Genomic DNA, 12,891 nt, shown 5'->3' with positions numbered 1-12,891 from the left:
CTTTAGGGTAAGTGCCCTTACGTTACGTAAGTTAGGTAGTGCTTACTGTGAAAGTAACAGCATCGAAAGAGTAACTTTTTTTGTGATTTTTATGAGCAGGAGAGCAACGCCAGTATCATGACTCATGAGTCATGACCCATTGATCATAATTTGATTACCAAAAAATTGTGAGATCAAATAGTTTGTACAGTTCTCTATATCAATGAATGAGCTTTTGCCCGCGGCTTCGCTCGCGTTAAGAAGTATTATTATAAACAAACTTTCATCCCCTATTTTAACCTCTTGGAGGTAGAATTGATCAAAATCCTTTCTCAGCGGATGCCAACGGTCCAGTGGTTTGGGCTGTGCGTTGATAGATCACCATGTCAGTCAGTCACCTTTGAGTTTTATATAGATAGATAAGAAAACATAAGTCAATGGCTCCCGTCAATGTCAGGTCCACGTTCAACTGTACTTCGACAAGGCTTTAGTTGAACGTGGGTGCAGGGTGGGTGGAAAATTTGAAAAATGAATATGAATTATGAATAGTTAACGGCCATTCTCAGGAGAGCAAAATTTAAGCGTCCCGGGCTTGTATACTCTGTAATATTATCTTATTCAAGTATGCAATATTTTTAAACGGTAGATAGCATCCGTAACTAGCTACAAACTTAAACACAGGCTTCTAATTTAAGTAATTCAGACTAAATTAATTTAAGTCGTGTTCAAAAATCATGTTTTTCTCATTACCGTGACGTGTCCCCAAGCCAACTTGATCTCGAAACTTGCTTATATTTTTATAACATACATATTAACCATGATCTATTCATCGTTTTAAATGCTCATAAACATTGGTTATCGCATTGGAAAATATCGACTCAATAGGCCCAGCCCATAAATAGTTATCACTTATCATGAAATAATCGCTTGTCCTATCAAAAGTTCTAATTACCGTAACGCATGCTGTTTTCGGGTGCCCACCCAAAAATAACAGGATTTGGCACATTACAAGTGCACGGGTCACTTCCCCTTAGCGTGTTCCACGGCCCATCAGCGGTCCCACGTCGTTAATGTTAGTGTGCCGCCGATGAAGCACGAGAGTATCTACTTACCGTAGCTTTGGTAACGAACTTTTATAATTACCGTAATCTTACTTTGCTACTTTATTTTTAAATAAGATTGTATGTTGATCATGTCAATCTAGAAAGTAATTTGGCCTACGTACTTTGCCCTAAGCAAGTTTTTGCAAACTGTGTCGGTTTTTAAAATTTTTCAAGAAAATCTAACTTTTTCTAATTACCGTATACTAATTACAATATGTTCCTAATTACCGTTGTATGAAAAACTGATACGTATTTTTTTTATCAATTGAAGTTTTCTCGCGGTTTCCATAGATTATTATTTTCATGAATGAGTCTTTAATAATACTAGCTTTTGCCCGCGCTTTGCCCGCGTTAAAAAGTATTATTATATACAATCTTTCATCCCCTATTTTTTTTTCTATGGACGCTTCACACCACGTCAGTCTGGCCCCGTGCTAAGTACCTGAAGGACTTGTGTTACAGGTACCAGACAACGGAAATATATTTAATACTTTTATACTATACATATATTTAAGATTTTTATTATATCATACACATATTTAATACACATCCATGACCCAGGAACATTGAAAAACTTTTTGTTCCGTCGGCGGGATTCGAACCCGCGACCCCCGGCTTGAGTTGCCACACACTCTAACCATTGAGCCACGGAGGTCGTCAATTTTATCCCCTTAGAGGTAAAATTTATCAAAACCTTTTCTTAGAGGATGCCTACGTCATAGTAGCTTTATGCATGGAAAGTATTAGCCCGATCGGTTTAAAATTATGTTGTAAAGTGGTCTGGGGCTCTCTCTAGATAGTATAAATTAAGGTGTGGAGTTCTACAAGATGGATTAACATCTCCTCAACCTCCTTCAACCTTTACGTAAATAAGCTGATCGAGGAGCTGAGCAGCACTTATGTCGGTTGTTCCATTGGCGGAGTAATGCTGAACAACATTAGTTATGCTGATGACTTGGTGTTGCTCATTCCCTCGATCAGTGGCCTCAGAAAACTGCTAGGCAAGGGTCAAGCGTATGCCGAGGCCCAAGGACTCAGGTATAACTCTAAGAAAAGTGAACTTCTTGTTTTACAACCCCGTGAACACAAAGTTAGCACAATACCACCTGTGTTTCTAAATCAAATTCCACTTGCTAGAGTCAATAAATTCAAATACCTGGGTCATTGGGTAACTGACACGCTTGCTGACGAAGTAAAAAATGAGAGGGAGTGAAGGGCGTTGGCCGTACGTGGGAACATGTAAGCTCGTAGATTTGCAAGATGCTCTATAGAGGTGAAAGGGACTTTATTTAAAGCTTACTGTCAGTCCTTTTACACATGCAATCTATGGGCGAGCTACACCCAGCGTGCGATAAATGCTCTTCGTGTTCAGTACAATAATATCTTTAGAATGCTGTTAGGACTACCGAGGTACTGTAGTGCCTTAGGTATGTTTGCCGAAATGCGCACTGATGGCTGTAACGCCATACTAAGGAAACGAGTGGCGTCATTGATGCAGCGTGTCAGAAGTAGTCATAACAGCATTCTAAGGGTATTAACTGACAGTTTTGATGGTTTGATAAGGCATTGGATAGAGGTGCATGTTAGATAGAGATTAAGTGTCATTAATAGTTTCAATGCCTTACCATTCATAATAAATAATTTTATACTAAAATGCAATGTAATGTACTAACATAATTTAAATTTTAATTGTACTTTCTACTAACACTATGGATTTCCTGTGATCCGAAATAAATGTTTATTATTATTATTATTAAAATTTACAAAGTTTCATAGCCCTTTGGGGGTGGAATTGATAAAAAAACTTTCTTAGCGGATGCCTATGTCATAACATCTACCTGCATCCCAAATTTTAGCCCGATCCGTCCAGTGGTTTGGGCTGTGCGTTGATACATCACTATGTCAGTTAGTCCCTTTGTGATATATATAATATTTAGATATCTATATGCTGAGTATTCATAAAATTATATACAATTTTTTTTGGATGGGAATGACCAGAGAAGAAATTGGAAAAAAAAGGCTTGTTCCTTGAAAACGTCGAGTAAGAATTTGAAATTACCCAGTTTTATATCAGAGATCAAAGGAAAAAGTGAAAGAAAGGTATACTTAACAAAAGAAAATACTGCTTATCAGCGAAATTCCAACGAAACGGCAGAAGAAAACTCAAAAAAGAAATGAGTTAAACTTTAGAGCTTATTACAAAAGACAAAAAGAAAAGAAAAAAATGGAAAAAAATCGAGAAATAAGTGTTCATAAATAGAGATGAACTTGTAAATTTACGAGAAAACAAAAATAAGTAAATTTCGAGCTGTAAAAGCTGTGAGCTACATTTGAGTTGCTATTCTGTCCAAATAGATTTAGAATATAATTTTATTTTTAGGGTCATCGTACCTGGATCTTAATATATAATTAAAACCGATTAAAATAATGCTTGTTGTTATTTCCTCATTTTTCAGATTTTATTTGAAAGTGTCTATTTTTTACTATTGGCACGTTATGGTTGTATAGGACATCTTTAATTCTACCCCTTTCGTGACAATTATACATGTGCAACTTATTACTCAGTGTTTTTCTATGAGGTTTTAGATTACCGTTACATAAAATTTTACATTTGTCTAATTACCGTACCCATAAAATTTTTAAGTCTTATTATCTAAAAAACTATAATTAACTGTACCACGCCAAATTTATTATTGTATTCGTATCTTTCATTACTTTCATATTTTAATGAGTTTAAGTCAAATTAGCGAAGAAAAAAAAATGGTAACGGTAATTAGGCAAATAATGCCAAACCGGAGAATGGCCGTTGAATGAAAGTTCCAGTGATAGTATCGACTCTATATTCAGATTCCTACTTCCTAGCACTTATTTTTGTATTTCCTAGTACCCTGAGCTACCTACTTTCTGTATCACTCCAGGGTATGTTTCTTGCTTTCGGAACCTCTTGAGTAGCCTTAAAAAAATTGGCACATTTTGGAAAAATTTGTATCACTGATGAAACAGAATTAAAAAATATATATTTGACATTGACAATTGACAGCTCTCAAATGTCAATTTCCAAAACAAACTCACGTGTGTTTCTGTGATGTGAATTTATTTAAAAAACGCGAATTTAATAAAATGTTATTATTAGAAGATAGAGAAATCGATTTTTTTGTGGGAAGTAAAATTGGATCTTTCAAACGTAAGTGTTTAAAAGGAAGTTTTTGAGCTACTTTAATGCTATTTCTTATCTGTTGAAATCTGGTAAGTTGAGCTCTAGAGTAACTCAAAAATTTCTGTTTATTTCTTGTTAATTTTCCTTAATTCGTACCCTCTGTGCATATTATTAGACATAATATTATAATTCATAAACTTTTCAAACTCAAAAGATAACTTACACACTTGGTTTTTTTTACCATCGGTACTTTTATTTTATCCAATAAATGGGCGTGCATAAAGCGACTATATTATAACTAATACTTAAAATATATCTTTGGCAGATATAAAATACCACACTGATGCTACAAAAAACAATAAAAAATGTATAGAGAATTTAGTGGAAATAAAGGACCTCCAAAAAGATGATGCTATCACATGTATGGTTTGGGGCAACGCGGAACAAACAGAAATATTATTAGCTAGAAAAAACCAACAGGTATTTATCAACTATTGTTGTGATTTTTACATAAGTTACTTATTTACTTAGTTAATGAAAACATTATTCTAAATTATCCTCCTGTCATGCTACAGATTCAAGTATTTAATACTCTAGATGGCTTTACAAAGACATACACAGCAGACTTTGGCACGGGTGATGTGGTTGGACTCGGGCGGTACAAACGGAGGTTAATAGCTGGATTGGCTAGTGGATTGGTTCAGGTGTGGAGTAAAAAAGAAAACACAATCATTAATACGGGAGGTAAACTTGACAGAATGAGAGTCTGTGCAGAGGACAACACTCTCTTTGCCACAGGTAAGTTTGAAAAATGTGTTTGTCTGAATATTTAGATTTAAAAACCCAGGCCAGACTATTGTATTGATCCCATAAAGTTAATATACCTAGGGGAATAGAGAAACAAAAGCCTGAGCAAGCGAGATGTCACTATCAGTAACACAGATGTAAATCAATTTCGGTTTTGTTTGACAGCTCAAGATTGTTGCTCTATTCCGCTAGGTATATTAACTTTATGGTTGATCCAACTATATTATATTGCAATTCCCTTATTCATATCACTGAACCATGGAGATTATTGTAAATTGTGGAAATACAAATAAATTCATGAGCTACATCTATAATATAAAAATGAGTCGCTGAATGTGTTGCTAAGCGCAAAACTCGAGAACGGCTGAACGGATTGGGCTGATTTTAGTCTTGAAATATTCGTAGAAGTCCAGGGAAGGTTTTAAAGTGACCTGTGACACGAAGTTCACCGGGACAGCTAGTTCTCAATATAAATGCATAATATATTCATTGAGACAGTAATTATCAAATAAATCTGATACACATAATATTATTATGTATGTTCTCATGATGTTGGGAGCCTCAAAGCATGTTACATTTACATCAGGTGGTGAGGAGAATGAGCTCAAGGTGTGGAAAGTGGGTGAGACTGTACCGGTGTTCACTGCCAAGAACCTTCCCCACGACTCCCTGCAGCTGCGGCGCCCCGTTTGGGTCTCCGACCTCACCTTCCTCTCTGATACACTCCTGGCAGTGTGCTCCAGACATGGTTATGTCAGGTAAGTGTTAAATAAATTAATAATAACTTAAAACATAATTAAAATTAAAAGGACAGTTACATTTTCCGTATATGATTTCCGAATTAATTTGGAATTGGTATTTGGAAATTCAAATACTGTAAAACCCAGGATAAGGTTTCACGTTACTATGGGGGAGATCTGTACCCTAGCACTAAGATCCCTAACACCTACCACCCTAATGCCCTAAGGTCCTAGCCCTAACCATAGGTTTTTGTGATATAAATAAAATAAAAATAAAATAAAATAAAAAATAAAAAATAAAAATAGCCTTTATTTTCCTACCACCAATTTACAGAAATATACTAGAGAATAAATTTACTTAATACTTAATAAACAATTTTACTAACTAAAATATAACAAAATATAACATTTCTCTCCCTATAACTACATATTATTATTATACTTAATATTTTAACGTAACTAAATTTTTGGTGGTAGTCGCCTCTACGGCGTAGGCCTCTCCTAAATCCTTCCAAATAATTCTATCTCGGGCTACTTGCATCCAGTTATTTCCACACCTGTCTCTGAAAATGTCTCTCCATCGTTTGTTGGGTCTGCCTTTTTTTCTTTTTAAGTTTCTTGGTATCCATTCTGTCAACCGTTTTGTCCATCTATTATTCATTCTACAAACATGTCCAGCCCACTGCCACTTAAGTGTTCGGATTCTTTTGGTAACATCTATAATTTTAGTTTTTGTTCTGATATCACTGTTACGAATTCGGTCAGATAATTTAATTCCTAACATACTTCTTTCCATCTTACGTTGACAAATGGCAATCTTATCTTCTTCCTCTTTCCTTAAAGACCACGTCTGACAACCATAAGTAAGACAAGGTAACACTGTTGTTTCGTAAATTCGTTTTTTTAAATTAAGATCTATACAGCTGTTTTTCATTATTTCTCTTAATCTCCAATATTTTTGCCATGCTAAAGTTATCCTTCTTTGTATTTCTTTCGCACAGTTATTTTCAAAAGATATTATCTGCCCAAGGTAAGTGTATTCGGTCACATACTCTATATTTTCATTATTTACTTGAATATCCTGTTGAGGGCCGTTTGTTAAGATCTTAGTTTTGGTCGTGTTGAGTGACAATCCTACCTTGTAACTTGCCGACGCCAGCTCGCCAGTCATATTCTCTAGTTCTATTGGGCTTTCTGCAAATACTACGATGTCGTCCGCAAAACGCAGATGGCTTAGAAGTTCTCCGTCTATATTCACACCTTTGGATTCCCAGTCCATAGATCTAAAAACTGACTCTAGCACGGCTGAGAAAATTTTTGGAGAGAGCGGGTCGCCCTGTCTTACTCCTCTTTTTATCGGGAACTCTATCCCTTCGCTTGTGATATATAAATGTATTTAATAAGTCCAGGAAACCTGCTACCATGAGACCTAAGGTAGTTGAAGGTAGCCAGGCGGATAGTTGAAGGGAAGGGAAAAAGCTCAGGTGACTGGGTTAGGCTAAAGGTGTCTTGGCCACAGTGAGAGGTTGTCGGTAGGGATTTGGGAGTCGGTCGGAACACATCCAGAGAGTAGCCCTGGACGAGTGTTTAAGGGTAGGAAATGGGAGATGAGTGAGACACAACTAGAAGTTGATATCTGATTTATTGTAACTAATTCTTACAATATATACTTCTTCACTTTTACGCACACAAATATTTACAAGTCTCCTAAACACAACACATATGTATACAAATTATGCTATTCATCACTTTATTTAGAGTAGATTGAGTTCAGTAGTTTAAGAATGTGATGAGTGTGCGACAACGCGAACTAGTTCACATGTTCAATGCTGAACAAATACATTAACTGATGCACACATTCGCTTTTTTCCGAACGAAACGAATTCCGAAAAATAGTAACACACAACAAAATTTTACTATTGCGAGCCTGTCAGGATTCAAACCTGGAATCTTCTGATCCGTAGTCAGACGCGTTATCCGTTGCGACTTGCGTCACAGGGTGATGAGTACTAAAATTCTAGAGTAGATTCCTAAGGAGTTATTTCCCACACTTATGAATGTAAATGGGCTGTCAGCTTGTCTCGACTGAAGATGACTCAGCGCCCGTGTTGCCGGCTATGCGTCAAATGGCAGCGCTCCGTCGACGCAACGCCCGTGTGGACAGGCTCTTACGAAATTTTTTTTTTTTTTAAAGAAGGCAGGTCGCTGTAGCCCTGACGTCACTGCGACCCATGAGGATCTATTGTGACTCCTTCGCACTAGAGTATCCTCCCCAACCCAATACTGCTATAAATTGAACGATATGGTTGGGGTTGATGCCACGAATTTCCTCTGTGGACGAGTATTTGTGGCGACCAAGGTGCCTGTTCCTGCTCTGTAGTAGAGCAGGGCAGTCGAGGAGAAGGTGAATAGGTGTTTCATCCTCCTGCTCACAGAATCTGCAAGTCGGGATGCTACAAATACCCATTCTGTTTAGGTGTTTGTTGAGCTTGCAGTGCCCAGTTAGGATTCTTAATTGGTTCCTACCCAAGGTGAGCACTAATTCTGATTGTTTCTTGTTGAAGTCAGGAATTAGTGCCTTGGAGTGTTCAAGGCCAGGGGTCTCAGCCTATTGCTTCCTGCATAGTCTGTGACCCCATTCCTTGAGCACTTGCTTTGTGGTACTGGGAGTTATACCACAGACTGGTTCTGGACCATATATGAGACTCTCGGCCCCAAGCCTAGCCAGTTCGTCAGCGGTTTCATTGCCGGGGACGTTGCTATGGCCCGGGACCCATACTAGGCGGATGTTGTGTCTTACGAAAATACGGCGCGACACGTTCCGCCGAGTGAGCTACAAATACACGAGGCTTAAGGGGGTAGAAGCAGGTAGAGGTTGCGGGGCTTGAAGACAGGAAATTGGTGATGCATATTCTGAATACACAGCGGCTACCACTCACCATGAGGACTGAGGTGTGTAGTCTGCTCGTTTCCTGGTTCATTTCAATAAAAAATATATCCTGCAGGTTATACGACACCCGCGCGCAGCGACGGCCCGTGGTCAACGTGGAGTTTAAGATGGCCGCCACCTGCCTCACTCCGAGCTTCGAAGAGAGGTGAGCCTGTAGCAATGTCAATCCTACTGCGGTTTAAGAAATTAGGATTGACACAATATTTAAAAAGCTATAAATGTACGTTCCTACATAAAAAAATTAAAGCGATTTATTAATAAACAACTAAACAACTACTGCATTTTCTGTTAATTTTTAAAATTTTTATAGGCAAGTGATTGTGGGCTTCGGTCGTGGTCAGCTGCAGTGCGTGGACCTGCGTCGTGGGCGGCCGGACCGCGTGTACAAGGGGGCGGTGGGCGCGGTCACGGGCGTGGTCGCCGAGCGCCGCGCGCGCGTCCTCGTCAGCGCCTCGCTCGACAGACACCTGCGCGTCCACAACTACGACACCAAGGAGCTGCTGTATAAGGTTGTTATCTATTATTTATAGTAGTTTTAATATACATTTAAAAAATATTAAAATTACTAGCTGTCCCGGTGAACTTCGTGTCACTTTAAAACCTTCCCTGGACTTCTACGAATATTTTAAGACTAAAATCAGCCCAATCCGTTCAGCCATTTTCGAGTTTTAGCGCGACTAACACATTTGGAAATCCATTTTTATATATAAGATAAATGAAACTTCTTTTTTATTACCACCTACCAATTTGTATCTGACGCCTTGTTTAATGCATTATTATGTTTTGTTTTTTTTTTTCTTGCATTGTTGTGTTTTTGTGCTTCTGTTTACTTTCATTTTAAGTACAGTTATGTATGCACAACGAATCCCAGTCAGGTAAATTTTCCATTATCATTTGATCTTTCATTATCAAACTGATAGCTCGGAGACTTTCAGCAAAGTAGCAAACTCCTTACTAATAATGGTAAATTAATATCAAATCGCACATAAGTGCGCAGGCCGAGTTCTTGTTATAAATGCCAGCTATAGAATCTGTGCCAAATTACATAAAATTGCTCTTTCAAACTTAAAAAAACTATTCCGCTTTATAATACGTATAAGTATAGATAGTGGGAACAGGAATAAATGTCTGAATACCTACTACCCATTGCATCAACGGCAGATGAAACAGTAGGTATAGGTAGGTACCTGCCATTAATATGGAGTTTGCTACTTTACTGTAAGTCTGCCGAACGCTCGCTCCCAGTTTAAAAGATGTAATAGAAATCGTATAATATTTTCCAGCAATACTTGACGTCGAAACTGACGGGGGTGCTGGTGCAGTCCGAGAGCAGCACGCCGCTGCACCGCGCCGCCGAGGTGAAGGCGGAGGAGGGGGCGGAGGCGGGCGCGGGGGTGGAGGCCGGCGGCGACGAGCTCGACCGCCTGTTCGACGATATGGAGGCCATCGGGTGAGTCGCGGACGAAATACATACTAATATTGTTAAATTCAGAAGTATGTGTGTTAATTAGGTACTTCTTTATTTTGTTGTATTCATCACAGTTTACACGATAATCCTTTGAACCGATCAGAATGCGAATGAAGCTCCATTGAGTTCTGGAAAAGCACATAAGGCTAGTTGCTACCCTAAAGAAAGAGGACGGTTCCTGCGCGATTTAGGAGCAACGAAGTTGCGTGCAACGTCCAGTGTCCAATAAGTATAATTATTAATTATAGACTATAGTATTGTTAACTATAATTCATGTGAACATAATTAAGTAATATGTATAATAGTTAATTATGTATTTTTATTATTTAGTGAAAAAACGAGTAAGAAACGACGTGCGCTAGACGAAGTAGATCGGAAGCGCATGAAGCCTTCCACGGGGGGCAGCACTGACGCTGACCTCGACGGCACGCGACCCGACGCCGCGTCTGAGGACGACGCGCCACCCGACGCCGCGTCGGACGGCAACACGCCCGAGGACGCCATCGTGCAACTGCTCCGCAGCACCGAACGGACGAAGAAGAAGAGAGAAAAACTCAAAAGGGAGAAGAAGGCAAAGAGCGTTTTCCACAACGTCTGAACTCGGGAATAAATATTTTTACTTCAGCATTTTTTTATTTCCAGCCAGAGTCATTCTTAAGCACAAGTAGCCAGTGTAAAATATAGCGGCTGGAGAAACTCAGACCCTGCGGCCTCACACCTCCAAACCTCACGATACTGTCCCACCAGAGGAGCCTTCCACTGGTCGAGTAAAGAAAGTGCCTAAACATTTGACGCCGAAAATGGAAAATGTTTTAAAATTAGATGAAATCACAAGAAACAAAATGAAGCATCAATATAGGATAATTATAATAATTTATTAAGTAGAAGGGATAATGGATGTTTACTCATCAATCCCCAAGCGGCAGCCGGCTGCCGCATAACAATTGAAAATCTATTGTGTCTGCGATACCCACGATGGAGGTGTTAATATACCATAGAAGAAATTATTTTATAGGCAGATGGTGGACTTGCGTCATTTGGTCGGGTTATATTAATTCAATGTTAGTGTTGTGATCTTTCAACTAGGTTAGATTTAACGCGTTATGTGACTTAAGAGTCCGGGTACCATCGCAGTTCTCATGTACAAACGTAATACCAAGATAATTTCCCATACGAGAATATTTACCATATTTGAGTTATTATTCAGCATAAGATAGTAATTACTTAGGTTCCTGTACAAAGATACACTGCATAATATTTGCATACCAAAAAATATTACAATTTAGTATGTAAATATTGTAATCGTTCATATTTTTCTATTATTAATATTATTCTCGTATGGGAAATGATCTTGGTATTACGTTTGTATGAGAATTGCGATGGCACCCGGACTCTTAATATCTTACGCACGTATCTTCCGCCTATGAATTGATTTCATAAATGTACTATCATAAGCAGTTGCGGCGTTATAGCGACTGGGCGACTGCCCAGGGCGCCGAAAGCAAACAAAAAGGGGCGCCTGTGGCGCGCCCCTTTTTTTATCCCTACCGGTGTGCCGAGTGTGAGTTTTTGTTTGACATTCGATCGTGAACGCGTTTGGCGTTTACTAAGATTGTATGGGATTCGTACAGCGCCACCTAGCGACGCTACGACTGCACCCTGAATGCCGAAGAAATCTCGCCCAGGGCGCTGGTAGTGCTAAAACCGGCACTTATCATAGGTATAGTATTTTTGATAAAGCACAACGGACTGGCCTATGCCAATAATAATTCTTCAAGCCCCATAAGAGCACCGGTGATCGCGACAACAATAGAATACAATAGCATTTCCTGGAAACTGTGATCGAAGTAATAATGAAAAACATAATTTAAAAAAAAATCAGTTTACTATGGTTTATTTAAACAATCAAAAATCTAAATCTTCATTCCTGAGCAAATTCCTGAGACACTTTTATTTTATTTTATTTTATTTTATTAAATTCGGAAAACTTACGGCTAAATACAAGAGCAAATACAAATTACACAAACATGAAGGCCAATTACAAGTTTTCACAGATAAACAGAAAAAAAACTTACATACAAAATTGGAGTCAGTGGTTAACAAAGTAATTATAGTGTAAGGCAAAAACAGTACGTTACAATACAAAAGACATAGGGTACAAATTAAGATGTGAAGAATTTTTTAACAAGACTGTTCTTCATTTTGGAAATACTGGTATTAAATAAATCTAGGTCTGCGTCATATGCAATCGTATTATAATTTTTACTAGCTCTTATAATGAAACTATTTTGCCTATATGTGCTGTTAACAAATGGGATATGGAGCAGCTTGGGCCTACGCATTTTGACGGGACATGTTACCAGACCTAGCTCGCCAAGTAACTCCGGGCAATCAACCATGCTGTTGGCTATCTTAAAGAGATATGTTAAATCCGCAATACATCGTCGTTCGTGTAGGGGCAAAATGTGAAATTTTGCCCCTACACTAATTCCCTTGTTGTTTTATTGACACTAATTCCCTTTTTTATAAACATTTAAATATCCCGTGTATGTTTATACTTTATATTTCTCTATACATTTAAAGAAAAAATAAAACTAAAATAAGTAACATGAAAAACTTGAAAATAAACATAATGTACCATACTCCTACTTAAACAATTAGTAAATCAACATTTCTTTAGTCGTAAT

General features: G+C 38.2%; 1 protein-coding gene across 1 annotated transcript; it reads left to right on the top strand.

The window, feature by feature from the left end:
• The first annotated feature begins 4,141 nt into the window (after nt 1-4,141).
• Nucleotides 4,142-10,828, top strand: LOC121725743 (WD repeat-containing protein 74-like). Its single transcript, XM_042112832.1, has 8 exons — nt 4,142-4,266; nt 4,565-4,719; nt 4,815-5,037; nt 5,633-5,804; nt 8,792-8,881; nt 9,047-9,245; nt 10,020-10,186; nt 10,535-10,828. The coding sequence occupies exons 1-8, from the start codon at nt 4,203-4,205 to the stop codon at nt 10,800-10,802; spliced, it is 1,338 nt and encodes a 445-aa protein (XP_041968766.1). The 5' UTR covers nt 4,142-4,202; the 3' UTR covers nt 10,803-10,828.
• The last annotated feature ends 2,063 nt before the right edge of the window (nt 10,829-12,891 follow it).

The sequence above is a fragment of the Aricia agestis genome, chromosome 3 (assembly GCF_905147365.1).
Source record: "Aricia agestis chromosome 3, ilAriAges1.1, whole genome shotgun sequence".
Lineage (NCBI taxonomy): Eukaryota > Metazoa > Arthropoda > Insecta > Lepidoptera > Lycaenidae > Aricia > Aricia agestis.
The sequence above is the reverse complement of the archived record's forward strand: the minus strand, read 5'-3'. Positions and strand labels throughout refer to the sequence as shown.

Excerpts from the sequence above, each read along its gene's own strand:
- LOC121725743 (XM_042112832.1), top strand. The coding sequence starts at position 4,203 with ATGTTATTATTAGAAGATAGAGAAATCGATTTTTTTGTGGGAAGTAAA. Across the intron at positions 4,267-4,564 it reads TAAAATTGGATCTTTCAAAC|ATATAAAATACCACACTGAT; the intron begins GTAAGTGTTTAA and ends TATCTTTGGCAG. Across the intron at positions 5,038-5,632 it reads CAACACTCTCTTTGCCACAG|GTGGTGAGGAGAATGAGCTC; the intron begins GTAAGTTTGAAA and ends CATTTACATCAG.